This window comes from Podarcis pityusensis (assembly GCF_964106645.2).
Source record: "Podarcis pityusensis genome assembly, chromosome: 5".
NCBI classification, from domain to species: domain Eukaryota; kingdom Metazoa; phylum Chordata; class Lepidosauria; order Squamata; family Lacertidae; genus Podarcis; species Podarcis pityusensis.
Window position 1 is genome coordinate 97,105,478 of NC_138032.1, and position 25,690 is coordinate 97,131,167.

At 41.8% G+C, this 25,690-nt stretch overlaps 1 protein-coding gene across 4 annotated transcripts in view; it reads right to left on the minus strand.

Annotated features, from left to right (window-relative positions):
- Nucleotides 1-25,690, minus strand: part of PHF21B (PHD finger protein 21B) — a 188,709-nt gene that overhangs the window by 24,496 nt on the left and 138,523 nt on the right. For all 4 annotated transcript variants that reach the window (XM_081005550.1, XM_081005552.1, XM_081005551.1 and 1 more), the window contains 3 exons: nucleotides 12,842-12,934; nucleotides 4,524-4,877; nucleotides 1,939-2,061 (listed from right to left, as the gene is read on the minus strand). In XM_081005550.1, the coding sequence (XP_080861676.1) occupies nucleotides 1,939-2,061; nucleotides 4,524-4,877; nucleotides 12,842-12,934 (570 nt within the window). The remainder of the gene's footprint in view (nucleotides 1-1,938; nucleotides 2,062-4,523; nucleotides 4,878-12,841; nucleotides 12,935-25,690) is intronic.

The window sequence follows — 25,690 nt, forward strand, 5'->3', positions numbered from 1 at the left end:
CTACATTGCAGGGGGTTGGACTAGATGGCCCTCAGAGTCCCTTCCAACTCTACAATTCTATGATCGCCCCGGTGTCTGCTCATGCAGTGCTGAGCATCATCTATTAAGAATTTTTATTAATAATGAAAAATAATAGAGCAGAGTTTACAATCCACAAGACCAGGGTGGCTAACCTGTGGCCCCTTCAGATGTTGTTTTAGTCCAACTCCCATCAGCCAGCAGGGCCAATGGTCAGGAATTATGAGCGCTGCAGGCCAACGCCATTGGCAGGGTCACAGGTCAGCCACCACTGCCATCAGAAGAACATAAATAACAAAGAGTTACCCAAGACGGTAAGCAATAAATCCTGTATTATAGTCATTTCTGCTGTTACTGTTCCATGAAAAAAATAAGAATAAATTGTTGGTGTTGGACAACAAATGCAGTCGTCCCAATTTTATGGACAAGTCTTATGTGTAAAGTATTTTTTGCTGACAGAGGAAAAAATGAGCACAAGTCTGTTCTGTCTAGGCAATGTTCCAAAGACAGCTATTAATATTATTCAACTTGAGTAATGACAATTGGGTACAATTCTATTATCTCCTAGAGTACTCTGAAATGCTCTTGCATATCTCATAGCATTAGGTCCCATTTTACTATTTACTAACTGTAATTTTAAAAGTATTATTTCCAAGAAGTTCTACAGGTCTGTTTTCTAAGAGCAGGCGAATTGTTTTGCCACAAGCTTATTGGCTTGCAGCGACCTCTACACTAAAAATCAGGTGTATGGAACATCTTGCAGGGAAACTGAAGTGGCATTAATAGTTCTAACACCAGGTCTATATGTATGCAACCACGTTGGCTGCATCACAGGAAGCAGGCATGGGGAACCTGTGGCCATCAAAATGTTGTTGGACTCCAACTCCCATCAGCCCCACTTAGTCTGGCCAATGATCAGGAATGAGGGGAACTGCAGTTTGGTTAACACCTGGCATGGGGTGGGGAGTCACAGGTTTCGCATCTCTGACCTAAAATGCCACTTAAAGCTTGATATTATTATTATATTAATAATCAAGTCCTACCCTCCTCTCCGCATTTGCAAGCTATTCATTGAACCTTGTCTTATCCATCTAGATGGCTTGCAAATAATCAATATTACAGAAAATTCTCAGTGAACAATGAAAAAGAAGCGCATTTATCTTTGCACTTGCTTCCCATTGCTTCTTATAACGATAAGAGTGTGACACAAACCATTTGTCATACAGTAAGGAGAAACTGATTGCTTATTCTTTTTTGTAGCCAATTCTCCTCCTTAAAAGTCCCTGTACAGGCCTGCCCACGCACTAAGGTCTTCAGGAGAGGTCCTCAGCAACCCAGCAGACCTTTTCTGTGGAGACACCTGGCTTGCAAAACAGCTGCCCCTCCAAAATGAGGGAAGAAGAAACGTCATTAATTTTAGGCACTGGCTAAAAAGATACTTGCTTGCCCAAACTTTTTCCAATTATTAATACTCAGTCTTGCACATTATTCTGGTTCTGTAGATGTTATTGTATTCATGTTTTAGGTTGATTTTACAAATTATTTGAATATTATTATTATTGTTGTTAATCATGCTGGATTTTAAAAATGTGTTTTACACAAATATGTAAATAAACACAGATGAAATGGGCACTTTCATTACTTTGTTAAAACACAGAACTATAAAACTGAACTAAGGCTAGTAAGGACAAACTGCTCTGGGCATATTTTGTGGGTTTTGTAACAAACTGTATTTTGCAAAAGGTATAAATAAAACTAAGGCAAGCATGTTGCAGCTCCTGCCCCCCCCCCCCCAGTCAGTAAATAAGGGACTGTATGCTCTAAAAGCAGCAGCTTAACCTTTGGACTGAGGAGACGTTCTGTGAGCGTCTCTATGTATATGAAATATCACGTTTATAAAGAAAATAAGATTTTGTTAACCTCTGGACTTTCCTCTTTTTTCTTTTTGGTAGCAGGGGGTCCCTGAGCTGACTCTTCAGGAGCTTTCTTTGTCTCCACTTTATTCTCTGTTTGGGTTTGAACTTGAGGCTGAATGATGATGACCTGCAAAACAAATGGGTGAATGAAAAGAAGATTGCTCCACAGTCTGAAAGGGATTCAATTTTTCAAACAGAGAAACAGAATCTTCAAATAAAGGGCTCCTTTGGCAACTACTTTCTTGTAGAGACAATAAAATCATACAGCTGGCATATTACGATCTGGAGACTCTCTTGTCGGAATCTTTACAAATATTATAAACTAAAGAGGCACCGTTCTCAGAGACTGTTCACTTACACCTAGTTGATTCAATCACTTGGCATGTCTCAGAATTGTGGTCCACGGGGTCTCCCCGCAACACAGAAGTTGTCAAAACTGGGACCTCCAGCCTGATTTTTAATATTCCAAAAGGAAATGGTAGAATAGTTTCCTTTTTAAATCTAGCATCTCAATCTCTCTCAGGTCCCTCTTTTGCTAGCCTACTAATTATGTCCTGGTCCACAATAACACAATTCCATGGCATGGTCCACAACAACACAATTTCAGCTTATCCTTTGCTTGTTTACTCAGAAGCAAGTCTTGCTGAGTTCAGCAGAGCTACATAGGAGTGCAAATTTATCTCTGTGTTTGAGAAAGACAATTATTACTCCTCTAGCATTAACAGGACTTTCTATACCAAGTATGAAAAAACTGCTAAGAGAGGTCATCTAGAGTGATGAGGTGGGTGTCAACAGGAAGACGGGACTTTGCTCTGTTTTTCCTTTCCACCAGACACCAGTGCAACAGTCAGTAATGGACTAGATGAGGGTGAAAAAAGCAACCCAAACCCTGCCTCCATCCAGCAAAGGTGGAACACATTCTATGTTTACACGATGGCTACATGCCATCATATTCCACATGGAAAACAAGGGTTGAGAGCCAATGTAGCATGAAGCTACAAGTGGGCTTCTCGTTGCTCTCCACCCTCCTCCAGCTCCCCAAACACTTCCAAAATCCACTGTGGAGAATTAAGAGACCTTCTGGATAAATTTTTGGAGGCACATAGGGAAGGAGGCAGGACAGGGAAGAAGAGAGAATGGAAGTTCCATTGCCTGAGCCAACTGCCATTCAACAAGTGTATGGGCATCACTGGAAGTCACCCAAGATGCAGAGCTTAGGAGCCAGCTCATGTAGTGCCTATGACCAAGAGTGTGTGTCATCAACTTTGGCTGGCATGTCAGCTGCACACACTGATGAGAAGGACCTTGCTGCTTTGGTAGCTTCTTGACTTGTCTACTGTAATGTGTACATTGTGGGTTTGCACTCAAAGACAACTCAGAGCATTCCGTTAATGTAGAACAAGTTGGTCTGATGGTTGTCTAGTGAGGCACACAGAGTTCCAGTGGCTTCCACTTAAATGGCATGGGTCTTGGATATACCCATGTGGACCTGTCAGAGAACTAAGGTTTATTGAGGAGGCCTGATTATGGGGTCCCACCACAGGGCAGAACAATATTTTCACTCACTGGTAATCAGCCACTATTCCCTTGGAGGGAAATATAGAAACTGTTATTGTTTTACTGTTGTATAGTTTTACTTGATTTCACTGGTTTAAACTTTTACTTGATGCTGCCTTCAGGAGTATAAAGTTGAAAATCAACCATTATACTGAAGTAATTAATTGTTTGATTTAAAAAGTTTGACTTTCTATGTTAACAACCGAAGGGAAATTTGTGTAAAAAGATGCTGTTGTTATATATATATATTAATCTACATTGTGCAACTGACTGACTGAGCTGATATTGAGGTACAGCATGTTCCGCTGCTCAGAGAACTAAATACTTTGCAGCCAGCTTAAAATGCAGAAAGGAAAGTTGTCAGACTAGCTGAAATTAAACTTCACAAAGGGAAAGGTGAATACTGAAGCCAGATTGCAAGAATGAAACCATGGGCTGAATGAAGGGTATTGAGAAAGAGAAACCTAAAAGGAAGGTGAGGTGAGAAAAAATGCTTGAGGAAGGCACATTTGTGTTGGAAAACTGACACAAAACTGAGTTACTCAGATGGTGAGCTCTGAAGAAACATTATAGCAGTTAAGGTCATAAGGGAATATATGGTACATAAAGTAAGGGAGCTACAGAAGGACTAAGGATGATGCACAAGAGATGCAATGGCTAAGTTTAGTATCTAGACCCCGGGAAGAATTCTGCCTATTGTGCCTGCAGCATTTTGAGCTGACGACCCCAGCGGGAGAACCACTCCCACAAAGCAGCATAACACCCTATACATTTGAACCAAATAGCCAAGCCGATAGCTATAGAGCTGGTCTCTGATATTTCTATCATCTTGTCTCCCAAACAAACATCCAATCCTGCACTAGTACATGGATAACTTAATTAGCTATTATTTTCCATGTGTTTCCTGAAGAGTTCACACAGCTTCCTGTACTGTCACTAGAAGAGTGGTGGGGAAACGGCATAGTTTTTGAAATGCAGCTAAATATATTAGTAAACCTGCAACAAGAACGGCAGTTCAATAACGAAACTTACCTTGCTGTCAGCGCTGATGAGCAGTGGTTGCACTTTAATGCCGTCATTGACCACTGAAACAGTGGCACTGGTGTTGATAGGAGCTGCATTTTGGGGGGATGTGGAGATGATGGCATAGGCCACACCTGTGGTGCTCAGGGGTGCTGACACAGTTGTTGTAGACTCAGTGACACTTTGTGATTGGCTGTTGGGTGTCTGTACATGGCTAACAGTATTATTGGCAGTGGGAAGGGCGGGTGTGGGGTTTTTGATGCTGACTACAGTTGCCTTTTGGAACGCAGAAGGTTGTTTGGAAGGTTGGTCTCTGCATGGAGATATAGGGAGGCTGTCTGGAATCAGGGTCTTTGGCCTAACCTACAGGGAAGAAAAGACAATGTTCAATTCAGTTTTAAAAGAATAGGGAAGAAAACCAGAGATAGTGCAGGTGATCTGGGCCCATGGCAGTGGTTGTGGTTGTTTTTAATTTCAAAGCAGCAGCATAGAGTTGCTACTTTGATTCAGGAAGTGAAATTAGGGAGGAGTGCTTAATCCCTTTCAACTGTGCTTTTCTCCTACCAAATAGTTTCCGGGCCCAATTCAAAGCGCTGGTTTTGACAGGTAAAATCTTAAACGGCTCAAGACTGCAATATCTCAAGGACTGCCTTTCCCCATATGAACTGACCTGGCCCCTGCAATCATCATCTGAGGCCCCTCTCCATGTGCCTCCTCTGCAAGAGGTCCAGAGGTTGGCAACACAACGAGAACGGACCTTTTCTGCCCTGGCACCCTGCTTGTGGAATTCTCTTCCCAGGGAGGCTCACCTGGTGCCTGCATTACATAGCTTTAGGTGCCAGACGAAAATATTGTTTTATTAGCCAAAGGCCTGGGAGAAGAGCAATCTATTGCCTTTAAACCTATGTTTGTTTTTGCTATTATAGTGTGTATTTTTGTGTTTTTATATTGTAAATTGTCCTGTGATCTTCGGATGAAGGGCAATATAGAAATTTTAATAATAACAAGTCACCCACCCACCTAGGAGCTGCCATTATTGACCACAGCAATCTTACTAAAGCTAAGCAAGACAGGGAACTCTGTGTCACATTCAGTTTGGTTTTTAGAGATTATGGTTCAGGCAGTATCCTCTCCAATCGCTCACGGGCACAGCAATCCAAACTATGGGACAAATTATTCTGGCATAATCTACCCCTGTCCCAAGTTCCGTTCAGAAGCAGGGGTACTGCTGGCTGAGCCCCCCGAATCTGGTAGAGGGAAAACAAGCCTTTGAAATAGTTTGACTTACAGCTCCCTTTCTGCCAGTGCAATTTCTGCTGTGTTCACTGGTCATATAACTAAGCTGAACAGAGTTTAGAATAGGGGTAAGTCTCCTCCTGCCCTTTCCCACCCCCTCCACTATACTGGAATACTCCCTGTCCATGACTTACCCCAGCCTTGGCTGAGCGGGATGAGCTCCTGCTGAGCTGGGATCAAGGAGATATGCCAGTGTATCTCTGGCTGAGCCGGGGTGAGTGACTTCAGCTGGCGTGGCGCTGGCTGACCCCACGCTCAGCCAGAAATACACCTGTTCCAAACTCTGCTCATCCCATCAGATCTTGAGTTTGTATTGCTCCTGAAAGCACCAATTCTTGCCTTGACCTACAAGCAATTTGAATGTTCCTCACTGCGGGGAAGAGGAGAGTTTCCTTGCCCACAGAAAACCAACATATCTAAGAGAAGATTGCATTTATCTCACTGATAAGTTCTGCTAATGCATTGAGATTTTTCCACCTGGGGAAGCATCCAGACATTGTATCCCATTCCTGCCACTTAAAAGTTATATGGTCTAGGAATGAATTTAAAACTTGATCCTCACGAATGTACAAATCAGCTGCAGGATTTCTCCCACCCGTTAAGCCATAAGTTTCAAGCCTTGAAGGATACTAAGCAAAGATCTTTCCTTTGTGCATGTTATGAGTTTATGACAAAAAGCAGATTGCTTCGGTTTGAAGTGCAGTAAATGGGTGCTAGATTTCACTTTTTATTTGTTGCAAGTTACAAGCCACTTCTGAGACTGCTGGAGTTAGGGGTCTTTAATGCAAGATGGCTTTCCAGAAAGGGGGGGGGGGAGAGAGACTTTACCAAATTTTGAGAATGTGCCAAGCAGCCGCAGCAGCCTACATTCTACAAATGAGACATTAAAATGACGGTCTCCAAGGATAGCATTCTGATGATATGATACCTTCTACTGGTGTAATTAATGCCATCCTGTCAACATGGCTCTAAATTAACAATGTGTTAAGCATCGCCTCAAGATTAAGCATAAATAATTTAATGTGTTATATAGTTAGCTCAACTTCTATTCCTTCCATTCCAGCTGCCATATTGCACTTGTCAGTTCTTGCACTCCCATTCTTTGGGAATAAAGCTCTCAGCCCTGTCATTTCCCAATAATCTGGTATTGAAAACAGCTGTCCATGTCATTACCCCAAAGGCTTTGAATTTCAGCAAGCAAAAGCAGCTTTCAGCTGCTGAAGCTTGAAGAAAATAAGCAAAAGATGATGTTCCAGGCCACCACGCAGCTGGAGGGCCTTTTTGCAGTGGCCTAACACAACAGCAGGTAGGTGATTTCAGTGGCCCATCGCCCAAAAACGGCTTTGGCATGGTAAAAATAAAAAGATGGGGGAATCCACGGGCTGTCATTCTTTATTAATTTTGTGTTATCCTTACCACCAAAGTTCTTGCCACAGTTTTTCCTATTTTATCTCCCACTATGTCAGTGTTCTCAACTTTGTCTCTTGCAATTCTACTGTTCAAAGCCACCAGACAGCTCCTCTCTTAAATGACTTTTCTTATTATCTCCTGTTGCCCTTTTAATAAACAAGACTCCTTCCTCAAACCTCTACACCTTTCTGCTCTTCCTTCGCTTGACTGTCTTCCCTACTGTCAACATGTAGATTCCAAGATCCCTGGAGATCAGAGCCTGTCTTTTCTGCTTGTGAAACTCTCTTAAAGCAGCACTATATAAATAATAAAAATTGATGGCAAAAAATCTTGGCTGAGTGCAGAGCAAAGGCAGAGTTCAGTTTATATGTGACATATCAGGAATGTGCAAAACAGTCAAATCCTGCCCTCAGTAGTCAGCATGGAAGCCTTAACCTTTGACTTCCTTGCCTTGGTGCAGTATAGTATGAATTTAAAATTCCATTAGAGATAATAGAACAATTAATTCTGCATTAAGCTGCATTTATAGCAAAGGACTGTGAGCGTTGCAATTAGGTTTGACTTAAAGTTACTTTTGTTGTAGCCTGTTTAAATGCACAGCATTTCACCATGTGCCACTGTATACTAAATTCACATAGAATGATTTCATACCAGTGTTAAACAATGCCAAATTAAGTGTTCTTATTCAAAATGAAGGATTAAGCGAAGGCAACACTGGGTCTTTTCTGCCCCCTTGTGATAACTCAGCAGAATTACGTAGCCCTCACAGGCTTCTGCCCTAACCTAATCTCAAATGTGGAAGTTAATTCATTTTTACAAATAAAAAATAATACTGCCTTTCTAACTGTGCCCAATGCACAAGTTAAATAAACAATTAAACAGTTGCCTACAGGCCACAAGAAATGAACCCCTGACAGAACATAGAACAAGAAACCATTATCCCACACACTGCTTTAATCTCAACATTCTCCAACAAAACATTAAGCATTAAAACAGACAATTAAAGGATTAGAGTTTTTATTTAAAAAAAAATACAGAAAAAATGCTAAGCAGTATATAGTGCAAAAATGTGCTAGATGATGATAAAATACAAAGTACAGGTTAAGTACATAGCACCAACCATTACCATTCCTGGAACAAATTATTTGCAACAATTAGGGGTCAGACAAATATTCTTTACACACCAAGAGAGCTTGTATCTACAGCAACATGCAGAAGTCCAAAACACTTCGATAACAGAAAGTTGGCAATCCAACAAAATTTTATTCCTAGATAAAATTGTGTTATATGGTAACCTCTCATATTATTAAATACTTCTTACTAACATCAACTTTCAGGCTGAGTTTAGATGTGATGCCAAATCACAGATGGGCATTAAATGAAGAGCCCTTGGGTTTGCACACTGATTCCCTCCTAACATCTAATTTCACTGCAAAATTAGAATCCTTCTTCCTTCCTATTGGAACAGGCCCCATAGGTAACACAAATTACCATATGTACTTGAATATAAGTCAACTTTTTCAGCACATTTTTATGCTGAAAAAGCCCCCCGTGGCTTATACTCGAGTGAGGCAGGCGGTGGTGGTGGAGGGACGAGTGACCTGAAAGCAGCCCTTTTTTGCCGCTCGTCCCTCCGCCGCCACCCGCCCCTTGCTGCGCTGCGCCTCTCCCAACCGGGGCTCCTATACCTGCTCTTGTGACCGGTGGAGGCGAAGGGACGAGCGCCGAGAAAGAAGCCCTTTCGGGCTGCTTGTTCTTCCTGTGCCGTTGCCGCCACCACCAGGTTTGTGGTGTGGTGAACCAGCTTAGACTCGAGTCAATAAGTTTTCCCAGTTTTTTGTGCTAAAATTAGGTGCCTCGGCTTATATTCGGGTTGGCTTATACTCGAGTATATATGGTAAGTGGCACCCTATATACCCACTGGTGGAGGAAGAGGGGGGCGGGGGAAGCATCTCAACCCCTGGCAGCATGATCCCAGTGGGGTTCCATCGCGGCTCCCCCCCCCCATGCTGGGTGCCCAGCCCCCACAGTCAGCGCACCACGCCCCTTTGGGTGACACGTCGCACCCCCGGGACGCATGCCAGCCCCGTCCCCACCTGCTCTCCGCCCCTGGTTCTGGAGCATGAAGCTCCGCCACTGTATATACCCCAGGAGGGCATCATAAGGATTGGGAGAGAAGGGACAGCAATAAATAGAAATGTGTTCTTACAACTGATGAACATAATGCAATTAGTGTGGGTTTTCCTTTTCTGGAGAAAGCAAAGTATCATTTCATTAGTATATGACAGATGTCAAACCTCTATTGAATTTATGTATATAACGATTTCAAACATAGTATGTTGTAGCTCAATTTGTTTTGATGCCTCAGAAGCTGAAAATAATAAAAATCTCAACAATATCTATATTTTGATGCCCAGCGGGAAAGAGCACATTCGAAGCAGAGCTTTCCTAAACTGAGCTTTTGTTTGTTTGTTTCTATGAAGGGGCATGTGCTGTATAGCTGCAGAGAATTGGCTCAATTCACACATCACAGTAAACTATAGTTAATGGTTTTATGTGAATCTACCTATCTGGGCTTCTAGCATGCAGAGGAAAGAAACCACGATCCTGCACTCAGCAGTACAAATGTCTAAACCACAGACTGTGGTTTGTTTTACTCAAACAAACCATGATCAAACCATGAACATACAAACTTGGGTACATATCATGATTTATTAACACTAAATCAGGCATTGTGGTTTGTTTCACCCCAGATCTATCAGGGAAGAACAAAGTGGATGAGATCCATTTATGCGTGGTAAGCCATGGTTTATCACAACGTCTATTTACATTAGAATGTCTATCTTTTCAAAATCAGCCTATTATATATTCTCACGGGGGTGAACATGCTTAATCTACACATTAGAGCAAAACATCACACCTACAGAACAAGGTAAGAACCAAAAAGCCAGGTAACATCAATATCAGTGTCATCCACTGTCCTCAAAGATATAAAAGCTTTTCTAAAGAGGTTGATTTTTACCAATTACTCAAAAGACTCCAAAGAAATGCCTATGTGAAATTTTCTAAGCAAGGCAACTCATAGGAAGGGCACTACAACTGAAATCGTCCGGCTTTTTATAACCACTGATGCAGATGTCTCAGATTGCTACAAAGGGTCCAGACCCAAGTCTTTTGAATTCAAGCGCAAAACTTCTAACTGAATGTTAAAAGAATGTACCTCTTGTATGACTCTTGAATGTTATGACAGGAATCTAATTAGCCACAATATTTTCCCTTCACATCTTATGAAAAGGAATTGCTCGTTATCATACAAACAGGCTCTACGACCCAAAACTAATTGTTACAGAAGATCTTACAGCCTCCTCTAAAGACTGAACCTTAATTGCAACCCACATTTCTTTCTGACAATCCTTGCCATTGCTAACTAAGGGGCTATTAGGGAGCTGATCCTAGGCTGAACCTTCAATGTATTTGCACAAGTTGCTGAAAAAGTGGCCACGGTTTTAAGAGTGGCAGTGGAACTATAAATGCAGAAATGGCTCGTAGAATACTAGTAAAACTCCACCAAAGGTATTTTCAGAACCAACTGATTCTTCTTCTTTTAAATTCTCAAGATTCTAAATTTTGTAGCTTTAATTTATGTTTTAAATTTCTGCAATATTTTATTAAAATGAGCTGCTCTGAGGCCTGCATGATGAAATATTGGATGTGAGTTTATAAACAAACAAACAATCATAGCAGTTAAGGGATTAATATTTGGGTTTACTTATAAAGCCAGTCACCCTATGGCAGGTCACAACTCACAGGTTGAGAAATGATGCTCTTAAAGCCTGCCATGCGCTGATCATCACTCAACCACTCACCACCATTTTTGAAATTGTGGGGAGCCTATGCTGACAGTTGTGAGCTACATTCCTGCCATGTGTGGAGAGATGCACCCAAACTTCCCCTGCAGCCCAGAATGAGGCAGAGGCCCTAAGCAGGACGTTGCTTGGCCTTGAATCTCCATGGCTTTGCATAGGGCAAATTGCATCGTTTTCAGGTAAGCGTGGCAAAGGGGTCTGAAAATCCTCCTGTGACAGGCTGCCTATCTCACAAAAGGAACTGCCATTGAACCTGCATCTTTCAGGATGAGGCCTCATGAAACACTTTTGGCTTTCCCCCTCATCTTTGTTGTCTTGTCTGACTATCCCTTACTGCTGAGAAATGTGCCCAGGAGAGGCGAGGAGGTCAGAAAAAGAAGCACCAAAAACCCAGACGGCTGCTGCCTCTGCAGCGATAGGTAAAGGTCCCTGACCATTAGGTCCAGTCGTGCCCGACTCTGGGGTTGCGGCGCTTATCTCGCTTTACTGGCCGAGGGAGCCGGCGTACAGCTTCCGGGTCATGTGGCCAGCATGACTAAGCCGCTTCTGGCAAACCAGAGCAGCGCACAGAAACGCCGTTTAGCTTCCTGCCGGAGCGGTACCTATTTATCTACTTGCACTCTGATGTGCTTTCGAACTGCTAGGTTGCCAGGAGCAGGGACCGAGCAACAGGAGCTCACCCCGTCGCGGGGATTCAAACCGCTGACCTTCTGATTGGCAAGTCCTAGGCTCTGTGGTTTAACCCACAGCGCCACCCGCGTCCCATCTGCAGCAATACAGAGCATTAAAAGCACATAGTGTTTCTCCAGTGGTCACAGGCATTACTGAAAAGGTGGATGCAATGGTCACACAACCATATTGCAGAGAACATGCAAAGGTAAGGCCATTTCTATTAAATAGTAACTGAACTGCTGCTTAAGTGATGGCTTTCCAGTCAGGAAGGCCTGACCATTCTCAACTCTACAACCGCCAGAGGTTTAGGAAAATGCAGTGATTTACCAAAATACCTTACTGGCCCAAGTCCAACAATGGACAAATTCAGCTGGCAAGTGGCTTGGACTCAGGCCTCTCAGATACTTGTCAATCATACCTAGCCATTTTTCTTCAGGGGCACACGCACACTTAAATCCAACCCTCTCCAGAATGACAGATGAATATTATTAGCATTGGCTCGTTTCTGGAGAGATCCGAAAGGAAGCAGTATTTCTTTTTAGTATTCCAAAGTTTGGGAACTTGCTTTATTAGAAAAGTTGAGCAACCAGTTACATATTTCCAAGGGACTATGTAAAAGATTGGCAGAGGTTTGGATTGATTTTATGACATACGTTGATAAGGAAGAACAGTCTGCCACCCCCCTCTGCTTATCAACGATATTCTTCTTTAAGATTCACCCCACCCATGGCATGAATGGGTTTTATTTCATTCTGTGTTTAAAAGCATACTCAGTCTTCTATTTTTGTTGTACTAGCCTGTTGTGTACATTTGTTGCTGTTGATGATGATGATGTTAGCCCCTGTTTGCTTTCAGTCACTTTTCTTGCTTTAATACACACACACAGAAATACTATTCGTGATTTTGCACATGCAGGATTGGCTAGGACTGTTTGTGTTTGCAGCTTGCTTCCTTGGGTGAATGGCTGCCCGGACGATTAAGTGGGTTGACTTGCTGGTACCTAAACAAATGATTTACTCTCTGAATATCAGAACACACAGCCCATTAATAAAAGCACACAATTCACGAAAACAGTATTTTTACCTGAGGTAGCACTGCTGGTCTTTGTCCTGCCAACCTCTGCAAGGAGCTCACCTGAGGAACTGTAATCGGCACAGCTGCAATGGTTCCCAAAGCCTGCCAGAAGAAATGAATTTTCAGGATTTGAAATGGCCCAAAGAGAGTTGTCATGCATGCCTGTTTTCGCCTCACTGCAGCTTTGGGCCAGCTACCACTGCTCAGGGTCTAGCCTGCTTCATAGGGTTGTTGGGAAGATAAAAAGGATATTTATTTTATTATATTCCACCCTTATCATCAAGTGATCCCAGGGAAGGTCACAACAATAAAAATAGTGGTACCTTGGGTTAAGAACTTAATTCGTTCTGGAAGTCCGTTCTTAACCTGAAACTGTTCTTAACCTGGAGCACCACTTTAGCTAATGGGGCCTCCCGCTGTCGCCGCTTGATTTCTGTTCTCAACCTGAAGCAAAGTTCTTAACCCAAGGTACTATTTCTGGGTTAACGGAGGCTGTAACCTGAAGCGTATGTAACCCGAGGTACCACCGTACACCATAAAGTCAAAAGAAACCTTTGGTGCTCTCTGTGACACACTTAATCAGAAGATGGCTGGTTCAAGTCACCCAGGATGTCTGTGGGCAGGATCTCTCCATTGCAGGGGTTGGACTATATGACCCTTGGGGTACCTTGCAACTCTACAATTCTCTGATTCTAAAACCAGCATGGCGGTGTTAAGTTCTCTCCCTCTGTTCTTTCCTAAGACAAACCAGGTGGCTAACAGTGGCTTCTTTAAATCACCCTCCATTTCCAAAGGCCGGGAGGAAGATGTCATTTTTTTATCTGGCACTGAAAACTAATTGAAGTTGGTGCCAGTCAGGGGCAAAGATACTCCACAGCTGGAGTGCCATCACTGAGAAGGCTCCATCCAAAGGCCCAGCTCCACAGGCTTCACTTGGTGATGTAATGACAAAAAAAGAATAAACCCCCTGCCTGACACCATAAGTTTCCTAGAAGAAGGGCTGGTTCAGATTAGACAAATGAAAGACAAACTTTATGGTTTTCTGAACTGCATATGTTTTAAAGGATTCCTTCAGATAGAGACTGTAGTTTAAAAACATGAATACTACTTCCATTGGAATGCTGCATTTTGAATTCTTAATCTTTTTTATGTCTGCCTCACACAGTATGAATTTTTGTGTATCATTTTCACATAGGAAAATATGTGTACTGCACACATAAGAACAGCATCACATAAGTCTGTTTCACTGTAGGAGAAAATCCTGATTTTTTGTGGGTGTCTGTGGTATTCTAATACAGTGGTACCTCGGTTTAAGAACAGTTTGGTTTAAGAACAATTTCATTTACAAACTCCGCAAAACTGGAAATAGTGTCTTGGTTTGAGAACTTTACCTCGGTCTAAGAACGGAATCCAAATGGTGGAAGGGCACTGGTGGCGGGAAGCCTCATTAGGGAAAGTGCACCTCGGTTTAAGAACGGTTTTGGTTTAAGAACGGACTTCTGGAACTGATTAAGTTTGTAAACCGAGGTACCACTGTACAACATAACAGACTTGTGTTAATTCACCTGATGCAATGGCACAGAACACAAAAGTGATATCCACATAAGAAATATTTTGTGTGCTGCAACTCTAAGAGACACATACCACCTTTCCTTGTTTCACATCTAATCAGAAGAAATTACCAATATTTAATAGTTTTAATAAAAAGCAGAAAATGTATCAAATCTCCTCTTTCTATTCTTCAGTTGCCTCCTTTCCCCAATTCCATGTTGCATTTATCTGGCACAACTCATAACTCTAGAAACTGTTCGATCATGAGTTGCATCCATGGGTTAGCTCTATAAAACAGCAAAAGCTTTGCTTGTTTGTTAAACACACACACACAGAGGCCAAAAATAATAAAAAAGGGGAGCTGAAGGGGAGAGGAACAGCCAGACAGCTTCATTGTACTGCCAAGTTCATTTCTCTTAGTATCTGTGGACTAGGAGTGCTGGCTGTGTTTTCCAATGAAGCTATCATTAGTCCTGTCACCTACGCTTTCAGAAAACACTGTCGATTTATTTCCCTGAAGAAGTTCAGAGTACTGTAGCTGCCTCTCAGGAGAATGAAAACAAATTATGGTATTCTTCAGTTATGAAATTTTTAGTACCGAACGATACATGCTTAATGTTTATCAGCCTCTTAATATTAAAGCTTGATGGTTTAAATTTTTCAAAGGCAATGCAAGCCCACGTTGAAAGAATGAAATGCTGCAAAAGTGGAAATCCCACGTTCTCTTGATTTTTAATGTTACCTATCTTAATTTGGCTACAGTATCTGGATTCTATGTAATAAAATCTTCACACCTTGATAGAAGAGTGGCGCGCTGAAGCCCTCTCTAGATTTATTCTCCACCGAGGTAAGTTTGGGAAAAGGTAGGTGGTGATGCAGATAATATCATGGGGTGTGTGGGCCCCATTTAGGACTGGACTGGACTCAGTATCAAGCTGGTCTTACTTCAGAGGTCCATTTACGGCTCTCAACTCAGGGAGGGGTGAGACTTAAGTGTAAAGGAGGCATTTCCTATGGTATTTCCAAGGTTGTCTAGGATTTATTTTTTGGGTTTAAACCCGTATTTTAAATGTTTTACGGAACCCAACTGATACCTAGCAGAGCTCTAATATTGGTGTAATGTTCCTTAAGTTTAGTACCAGAGAAAAGCTGTGCTGCTGCTTTCTGGGCCAACTAGATTTAGTTTGTGTGCTGGGATTTAGTTTTTTCATATTTCTTTCAAAATAATTCATTTGTCAGCATTCTGGCAGCACTAAATAAATTATTTACATGAAGAACAGGGAGTGCAGATACAGTTAGTCTCCCATAAGAATTTCAAAGCAGTTTTTGCTGCAACGTGTTAGCTTAACTCACTTTATTTTATTGAGGAAACAAAAGTCCTCAATACGTAGGGTCAAAGGAAAAAGAATAGAGACAAAAGGGCCAGAACTCTGAATTAATGCACTCCCACATTGCATTGAAGTTGCCCAGAATGCAACACTAAAAACTAAAATTATGGGATAAGATGCCACCATTTTTATACTGAAGTACTCTGAAAATATACTCTGAAGCTGCATGCTGAAATTTGAAATATAATCTTTTTTCAATCCCACTGCCTCACAGGATAAGGAAGAGATTATATTCAGGAAAACCATTACAAAGTCACGAGACCCGGATGGCTCTTCACACCAACTCCTGCAGGGTCCTTTTTTGAGTGGCGTCACCTGCAAAGACAACAAACCCTTTTCTGTGTGCAGTGCTAACCATGACTGCACAGTCCAAATCACCTTTATTTCTTTTTTGTACCACTATGGTTGATCCCCCCCACCCCAGGCATAATAAGCGCTATAGTCCTACATTTGTCCAAAACAGACACAACAGATTGATAATACTTTGAAGGGCAGAGAAGCAGCAAAAAATCAGCATGAAAGGAGAACCATCTGGGGTGAGAGAAGGTGAGCACCCAGCATTTGTGCGCGTCTCTTTTTGGGTAGGTGTGACTGAACCCCTCCAGTCCCCCTTCTTTACTTGTTTATTATTTAAACAATTTGTACCCCACCCTTCCATAAGCAATGTCCAAGACAGCTAACACATTTAAAACCAATAGTACCTCAATAAAACTATTAATAGCAAAGAACAGAGAGAGCTGGGCAGCGAACTCCGATAACATCATGAAAGAAGCAAATCAAACACACCAATAACACTGAACATTACCTACACAGTACCTTGTGCACTAAATATATCAGAAAGATCAAGCAACTAACTTCTTATCAACCAAATGCCTTTTCCGGAGTGGAACCATCAGAGGGTGAGACCTCAGTCCCAGCCAGCATGGCCAATGGTCAGGAATGACGGGAGCCCCATGGGCTATTCCTGCACTAACATATCCATACCTCCATCAATCTACACCCACACACTTTCATCCACACATACAAGCATACTCTCAACCATCACTGGTCCCAAGAATTCCTGGGATGCATATAGAAAAAGGCTACACAGCACCATCATGGCAGCCTAACACGGTGAGCCTGCGCCATCATCTAAAAGGTCTGAGCCTCCAGCCTCAATCTGGTGTCAGATCCTCTTCTTCAGGGTGCTCTACGGTGTGCCCTTGCTCAGACTGGATCTCAGGCTACTCTCAGATGCGGTCCACCATCTTGCCTGACCCCCACCTGGCAACCTGAATAATGTAGGCACTTCCCTCATGTCAGTCATTTCAACTGTAGCTTTTTGTCATTCCTTGCTGCCATTCCACCTCTGTTTTATGTTTCTGAAAATAGGCATATTTTTCCTCTCCTCTACATTTGTCAAAGGGAGCAAACTTCTGCACATTCTTATGAACCTTTAATTAACAAGCTGAAAAGACATTTTTCTGGCAACGCCTGACCTTTAAGCACTTTGTATGAATTTATTGATACCAGCAGAAACAATAATTTAAAAGGTTATTTTATGAGTGCAGAATAGTTTATAGCAGCACTTTCGTCAAGATAAATGAGTTTCTTATTACTACATTTACGGCACTAAGCATTTTAATAAAAAAGGACTATAAAAATCAAAAGATAACTTCAAATCTCTTCTCTATCTGCAGCCTACATGCAGTCAATACTGACCCCTTGAAATGTCTACATTGCCGTGCACTTTAAAGATAGAAGGGGGAATGGAAGTGGAGGGTAGAAGGACACTATCAAAATAATCCCAAGCAGAAACTGTTTGGAAACTGCAGATGTCAAAACTGAAAGTATAAAAAAGGAGCGTATATAAAATATTTTCCCCATACATATTTTAATACATTGGTTTTAAGAAGTACTTAAGATTTTCCAAAACATAAATATATCTGGGCTGAAACTAACAGCTTGGAGCCTTGCCTAAATATATTATTTTTACAAAACCTGCACTACACCTTTAGACCTGTGCTAACCACAATCTTGTGCCAGTAGCATGATTTCCTTCCCCTCCTCCTGTTGTTGCCATTATAGTTTTCATATATTTATTTATACCTCAACTTTTTCCCTAACAGGAACTTGAGGCAGCTTCCAGATAAAAATAAATGGGAAATGATAATTTAAAAACAATTACCGTATTTTTTGCTCTATAAGACTCACTTTTTCCCTTCTAAAAAGTAAGGGGAAATGTGTGTGCGTCTTATGGAGCAAATGCAGGCTGCGCAGCTATCCCAGAAGCCAGAACAGCAAGAGGGATCGCTGCCCTGGTCAGCAATCTGACTGTAGCTCTTTGAGCCTGTTGAAGTTTCGGGGAGCCCCACCTGGAGTGCATTACAGTAATCCAAACGGGATGTAACTAGAGAGCTTGTGGAAGGCTCTCCCCAGGGAGGCCCGCCGGGTGCCTTCGTTTGCACTAGGCAAAAACATTCTCCCAGGCCTTGGGCTAATTCAACAATCAACATGTTGAGTTTAGAATTGAACTTGTTGAGGGCTTTTTATTTTATTTTATTTTATTTTACCCCAGGACATAAACTGCCACAGGGGCCGGCAGCCATGTCCAAAGTCTGTTTTGGGGGCCTAATCCGGCCCACCGGTCGGTTTAACCCAGCCCATGTGGCAGTTTATTTCCTGGGGTAAAATCCCCCAAAACCCTCAACAAGTTCAATCCTAAACTCAACAAATTCAACAACTTTGGGGTAAAATCCTAAGAAAAGGTTAACAACTTTGGTTGGCCCTCACGGCCCTTCACTTCATCAAATCTGGCCCTCTTTGAAAAAAGTTTGGACACCACTGACCTAAGACCTTTTTAACTAGGGTGGGGGCGGTATTGTTTTTCTTTGTTACTATTTTGTTTGTTACTGTATTTTTATGTTTTTATATTGTAAACTGCACTGGGATCCTTAGATGAAGGGTGGGATAGACATTAAACAAACAAACAAAGGCGTGTTTCACTGTGCCCAAATCAGACACCTCAAGGCTAGCACCCTAGTTTTCCCTGTGCAAATGCACTCCTGACCCCGGCAGAGAGCCCAGCATCCATGCTCAGGGTCCAGGAGCCAGCCCACGTGAGTCAGTCTTCAGCATGTGAGTCACTTCCCCCATCCAGCCCAGGATGAATCCCCATTCCCTGTTCTGCCTTCCAAATGACCAAGAGACCTTTGCCTTGTCTGAAGTTTCAACTGGTTCCCCTTCATCCAGTCCATTACTGATGGGAGACAGGTTCAGAACAGAGTCCTTGAATTTAGGTGGAAAGGAGAAATGGAGCTGGGTGTCACCAGCGTACTGGAATTGGAAGGAAGGGACTTTGGTGCTACAGACAGCACCAGCTCCTTCAAGTCAGTGCAAATCCCTCAAAGAACAAGAAAGGGGAAAGAAGCAAATGCGGCACAAATGACAGAGTGCTACTCTAGGTTAATTAGTTTTTTATCTGTTTATTACATTTACACAACACAAGTTCAGCTCCTACGGCAGCTAACAAAACATAAAAGCACTAAAATCAAAGTGTGATCCAGTACATGTCTTCCTAGAAGCAAGTTCCAGTGAGTTCAGCGTAGCTGATTCAACATCAGGATTACAGCCATAGTTGATAAAAACACTAAAATGACAGCAACTACAGGTTTAAAAAATTCAAAATATCTGAATGTACGGAATATAAAGGAAATGTTTCATATTGTGTAACAAAGTGAAAGTAAACTAAAACTCATTTGATTCTATTATTCTTTCCAACAGCATGCTTACTTGTTCATAGACATTAAAAAATTGAGCGCTTGAATACTGCCCAGTTCAACAAGTTTGTAAAATTATGAATGTTCTTAAAATTTAAGCAAATACAAAAATGTACCCAGACATATAAAAAAGACAGATATCAGAATACAATGGAAAAAAATCCCTCCTCATCCTAAAATTTCCAGTTACTTCAAGAATAAACTTAGTATCAGGTGCAAAAAAAGAGGAATAACTTAGTACTGATTATGTATTCTCTACAGTTACAAGATGGAAATTCAAGTCATGGCTGAAGGCAACAGTAGATAAATTTTAGTGTGCCTCTTTTGCTTGAACCTAATCCATTTCAAGGAAAAAGCAGTGTGCTCCTCACTGCACCAAATAAAAATCAGCAATGGTGTAAGAAAACAGTTCCCTGCCAAAGGGTTAAGGGGCTGCTAGTTCCCAAACTTTTTCATTATCAGCCCGTTACTGAAAATATATACCGGTATATGAATCTGCTTTCTCCGAGGGTGTTTCCCCACAGTAAAAAAAAAAATGAGATTGTTAAAATTACCTTTCATGAATAACTGTAGTAAAAATCTGATGTTGTGATCGCTAATCATTTTCTCAAAGTATGTATACATTTCTACAAGCAAATACTGCTTCCTGCTGCAAAGACACCTAAAGCTATTTTAAAGATGTTTTTGTCTGCTACATGTTCAATATTGGAAACAGAATGGATTGTAATGTGGTGCTGACAGGGGAACAGATTACTATGGCAACAGCAAAGATGAAAATTCTTAACCTGAATGGATATTCACTGAAGTAATTGCAGGGTGTTTGGTTTTGTTGTGGGTTTTTTTTTATTTTAAAAAAACCCATTCTACATTCATTTTACAACGAACACAGAATTCAACCTTGAGCTTGATTTATATAAATGCCAAGTGCTAAATGCAACCTTTAAATGTAAGCTGACTTTTAAAAACTTGAGGAACTGAACTCAGTGATCACCCTTTGTTTTGAAAGCTTTATTTTCCACAAGCATTGCAACTATTTTTATTCACAGAAAAAAAACACAGCCTTTCATGTGGAAAGCCACATTTCCCTCCTCCTTTCCCTCATGTGGAAAGCCACATTTCCCTCCTCTTTATCACAAATGTGAACGTGATTTTCAAGTTTTAACTAACATATCGATGTCTCTTAAAAGAAATCACCAGTTCAGGCCCCAATTCTGAAAAGAATTTAACCCAGGCGTTTTCAAAGATTTAAAAGAAATCTGCTACATACTACAGCAATCTGCATCAGACAAAAAACTTTTTAGTGAGTTGATTTTCAATTTATATTACTTATATTACAACTTATACAGGGATTTAAATGAAAAGCAAACTATGCATTTTCACAGGACATAAAGTTAAATATTATCATGGAAATTTTCATTTCAAAAGTTTACAAAGGAACACGTTTCTGTAAGTTTGTGAGCTTACTTTTCTTGGCAAGGTTTGATTTGGTGGTGATAGTTCCCAACTCCCCTATGTACGTCTTACATAGGAGTAAGGGGACTGCTTAGGTTGATCCACCCATGGAGACTTATGGAATCTGAGTGATTAAGCAAAATTCAAACTGATAAATTTATAGAAACACGATCATTTGCTAATTTTTGGATTGAAAGTTTCCATGTTACTATTCAATCTTATGTATATAGTCATACCTCAGGTTAAGGTAGCTTCAGGTTAAATCTTTTCAGGTTGTGTCCCGCAGCGACCCGGAAGTAATGGAACGGGTTACTTCCAGGTTTTGCTGCTCGCGCAGATGCTCAAAATGACATCATGTGCATGCGCGGCGAATCGCGACCCGCGCACGCGTGGGTTGCGTTCTGCTCAGGATGCGAACAGATCCCGTTCGCATCCAGAGGTACCACTGTAGTTTGCTTTCTACTTAAACCCTTTTTATATGTTAAGATTTATGTTGTTCCAATACTAATTTGGAGTCTATTGAGGGTTGAAATTCTTTACAGCTGTGGTTCTCAAAAGGTGTGGAAAGATTCAAGGGCAATCAAAGAAACATTTAAACATTTCAGTGTAGTGTAGTATAATATCCACGCCTCTCTTCAGGAGCATTAGCTGATTATATCACAAATTACATCACAGCTAGCTATTCTTTTACAGTTCCCCATGGCTTATTGTTGTGAATGGGGATTTTCAACTCTGACAAATGTGAAAGATCAGAAAAGAGAAAGTGTTGAAGAGATGAGACCTCGTTTGTTTCAAATTAGACCTATATAAATAAGATTACCTGGCCAAAGCAAGCTTGCTTCTCTCATTGAGTTTGCGTACATATGTAAGAGGCTTGTTTATACAGTCGTACCTTGGTTGTTGAATGGAATCCATTCCAGAAGTTTGCTCGACTTCCGAAAACATTCGGCAACCAAGGCGCGGCTTCCGATTGGCTGTAGGCATTTCCTGCAGCCAATCGGAAGCTGCGTCCGACATTTGGTTTCCAAAGAACGTTCGCAAACCAGAACACTCACTTCTGGGTTCAGGAGCATTTGGGAGCCAAAATGTTCAGGTCGCAAGGCGTCAGGGATCCAAGTTACAACCGTTATTACATTTTGGGAATGATTCATGCTCATATGTACCGGTAGCTCCATTGTTTCATAATTTCTCTGTGTCCTGTGATGATATGATAAAATAGTTGTGCACTATGTTATAAATCAAGCTCTGCTAGGAGTGGTTTCCTCTTCTTTCAAAATTCAGTGTGGCACAAGCAATTTTTTCTTCTGAAAATGTGGCCCAGAGTAAAAAGTTTGAGAACCACTGCTTTATAGTATAGTACACTTTATAGTATAGTACACTGTTTCAGGTCCTCCCTCCCTCAGGAGCTCTGCTCTCATCTCAGGGCTTTGTGTATTCCAGTGGGGCAGCAGAACACAACCCAGTGCGGCTGTGGTGGCCCCTACAGCTTCTTGCGACCGTCATTACTGTCTCTGGGATTGGGCTGGAACCCCAGGAGCTTTTGAGTAGCATTCCCAATATCTGAGAACATGGGCAGGAAACCCCTTTGGGAGCAGAGGATGGAAATATTATGATCAACCTGTCAAGATGCTTCCATGATGTTTTTGCAGATATGAAGCTGGAAAATGTCAAAGGCAACTCTCTGCATGGCTTGTGTGACTCAAAGCATGAGTAGGAGTTGCTCCCTTGTACACAATGGTATCTCAGTAACTTCAATAGATCGGTTGATTCTGATCATATGTGCTTCCTTGCTAAAAGTGACACTAGCTACTTCTTCACCAAAACTGGAGAGCACCGTAAGAAAAAGTCAGTTCTCATATTTAAAGAACTGCTTTACAGTCATGATCCCAATTCACCATAAGCCTTGAAAACAGTTGAACATTTTTCTTCAGGTACTTTAAGTTAGCATTTTTATCCCCACCATTCTTGGCATACAGAAGAGATGCAATTTTCCCTGTGGTTCAAATGAGGTACAGTTATCCTCAACAAAGGAATTGTACAGATCTTTACACTTCCATTCTTTGTCTGCAAAGATGCTGCTGTCAATAACCAGACAATCTAAATCGGTTTCCATGAAAGAATTGCCAAACTCTCAACAAACACCCTGGGATCTCTCTCGTTTACTGGTTTAATGCCTCTACCAAACCTCAATTAGGCAACGTATCTCTGGACAACTATCACCCAGCATCTCAGCACAGTGGTACCTTGGTTTAAGAACAGCTTAGTTTATGAACAACTTGGATTAAGAATGCTGCAAACCCGGAAGTAGGTGTTTTGGTTTGTGAAATTTGCCTTGGAAGCAGAACATGTTGAGTGTGTTCCATTTGTAAATTGAGTCCCCCGCTGCTATGGGAAAGCACGCTTTGGTTTAAGAATGCTTTGGTTTAAGAACGGACTTCCGGAACGGATTAATTTCGTAAACCAAGGTACCACTGTACTGCATTTTGTCTGCCCCATCATACTTGCCTATATAGTGCTCTTTTGCTCATGCACTTTCCCCCCTCATGATGGGAGCAAGTGGTTTGTTCTGTGACGTAAATTGTACAAGGCAACTCCCAGGCTGAAGCTTTTCCATGTCCATCCTCCTCCTGCTCAGTGTCATAGTCTGATGAGGCTGCTTTTGATTTATAATGGACACTACAACAGGTGCCACATAATACCGGTTCCACATTTCTAAGGACTTGATCATTTAGTATTGTCAGCACACACTAAACTTTGGAACTCCCTACCTATTGAGATCAAGCAGCAATGTGCTCTTTTTGGTGCCTGCTGAAACATTCTTGTTTAGACAAGCCTACCCAGATGCTTAGAAAGCTGAGGTAATTTTAACCTGTTTTAGTATTTTAACTTTTGTATGTTTAAAAGCAGGGTTGTGGTTTTCTCTCTCGAAGTTATTGTTTTTATCTTTTTGTAAATTGCATTGAGGTTTTTCTTAACAATCAAGAGGGGTGTAAATTTAATAAAATAAATAAGTAAAATTTAAAAGCACAGAGTATTGTAAAACATGGAGGATTATAACATGCACTATGTAGCTTGGCCCCCTTATCAGCTAGTAATGTGTTAAAATGAAATTTAAGCAGAAGATTGTAATTTATATTTATTTATAAAATAATTTAGATACTGCCTTTTAGCTCTCAAGTGCCCCAAAGTCTGTTTTCCACTACAATGGTCCAATTAACTTAAATATGTTTTTCAACACCACGGTAGAGCTTCGGAACCAAAGCCATTTACTGCTGAATCAGGATTGGTGTTTCTTCCACCATGCCTCTATTTTCAAAATAAATCTTAGAAAAGAAAGTTAGTAGAAATGTCTGCAATTCCCCCAAATTGCACCCAGGGTTCAACATTCCAGTTATGAATCATTCAAATGCCTTACAACCTTCCCCAGCAGGTATATGGTGGCCTCTACTGGATAAGGGGAGGGGGATCATTGATTTGTTTTTTCCTTTTTCCACGAGATCTACAGATGAAGGGCAGTCTTCTTCTTCTTCTTCTTCTTCTTCTTCTTCTTCTTCTTCTTCTTCTTCAATAAAATTAAGGCAACCAGGGAAATTCCAAAGCTTTTCATTTCTGAAAATTGTGTATCCTTCTGGAGCGACTCTCCGAACTAGGGGTGGGTGGCACCGCTTTGCAGTGGTTCCAGTCCCACTTGGATGGTTGTTCCCAGAGGGTGTTACTTGGGGAATGCTTTTCAGCGCTGTGGAACCTTCAATGTGGGGTTCCACAGGGCTCAATCCTATCCCCCCACATTGTTTAACATCTACATGAAACCACTGGGTGGGGTTATCTGGAGGTTTGGAGTAGGTTGTTAGCAGTATGCTGATGACACTCAGCTCTATTTCTCCTTTACATCTGCAGGTGAGACAGTGGAAGTGCTGGACCAGTGTCTTGCCTTGGTAATGGACTGGATGAGAGCCAACAAACTGAAGCTCAATCCAGATAAGACTGAGACACTGTTCCCTAGACCAGATGGGTGGGAGGTGGCCTGCTCTTGATGGGGTTAGGTTTCATCTGAAGGATCAGGTTTGTAGCTTGGGGGTACTCCTGGATCCTTTGCTGTCACTCAAGGCTGAGGTGGCCTCTGTGGCCTGGAGTGCCTTCCATCAGCTTCGGCTGGTGGCCCAGCTACGCCCCTATCTAGACAGGGATAACCTAACTAATGTTGTCTATGCTCTGGTAACCTCAAGGTTAGATTACTGCAATGCGTTTTACGTAGGGCTGCCTCTGAAGACAGTTCGGAAACTTCAGCTGGTGCAGAATTCAGTGGCCAGGTTGCTCACCGGAGCAAGACGGTCTTGAGCATATTAAACCAATCCTGGTTTGACTGCACTGGGCCCAATTTAAAGTGCTGGTTTTGACCTATAAAGCCCTAAACAGCTCAGGACCGCAATACCTCAAGGACCACTTCTTCCCATATGAACCTACCCGGACCCTGAGATCATCTTCTGAAGCCCTCCTACGTGTGTCTCCTCCTTGAGAGGTCTGGAACGTGGCAACACGAGAACGGGCCTTCTCTGCAGTGGCTCCCAGTCTATGGAATGCTCTCCCCAGGGAAGTTCACCTGGCACCATCATTATACACCTTTAAGCACCAGGCAAAAACGTTCCTTTTTAACCAGGTCTTTGGTTGACCTGATCAACATCCCATACCCTTTTAAAATGTGGCTCTTT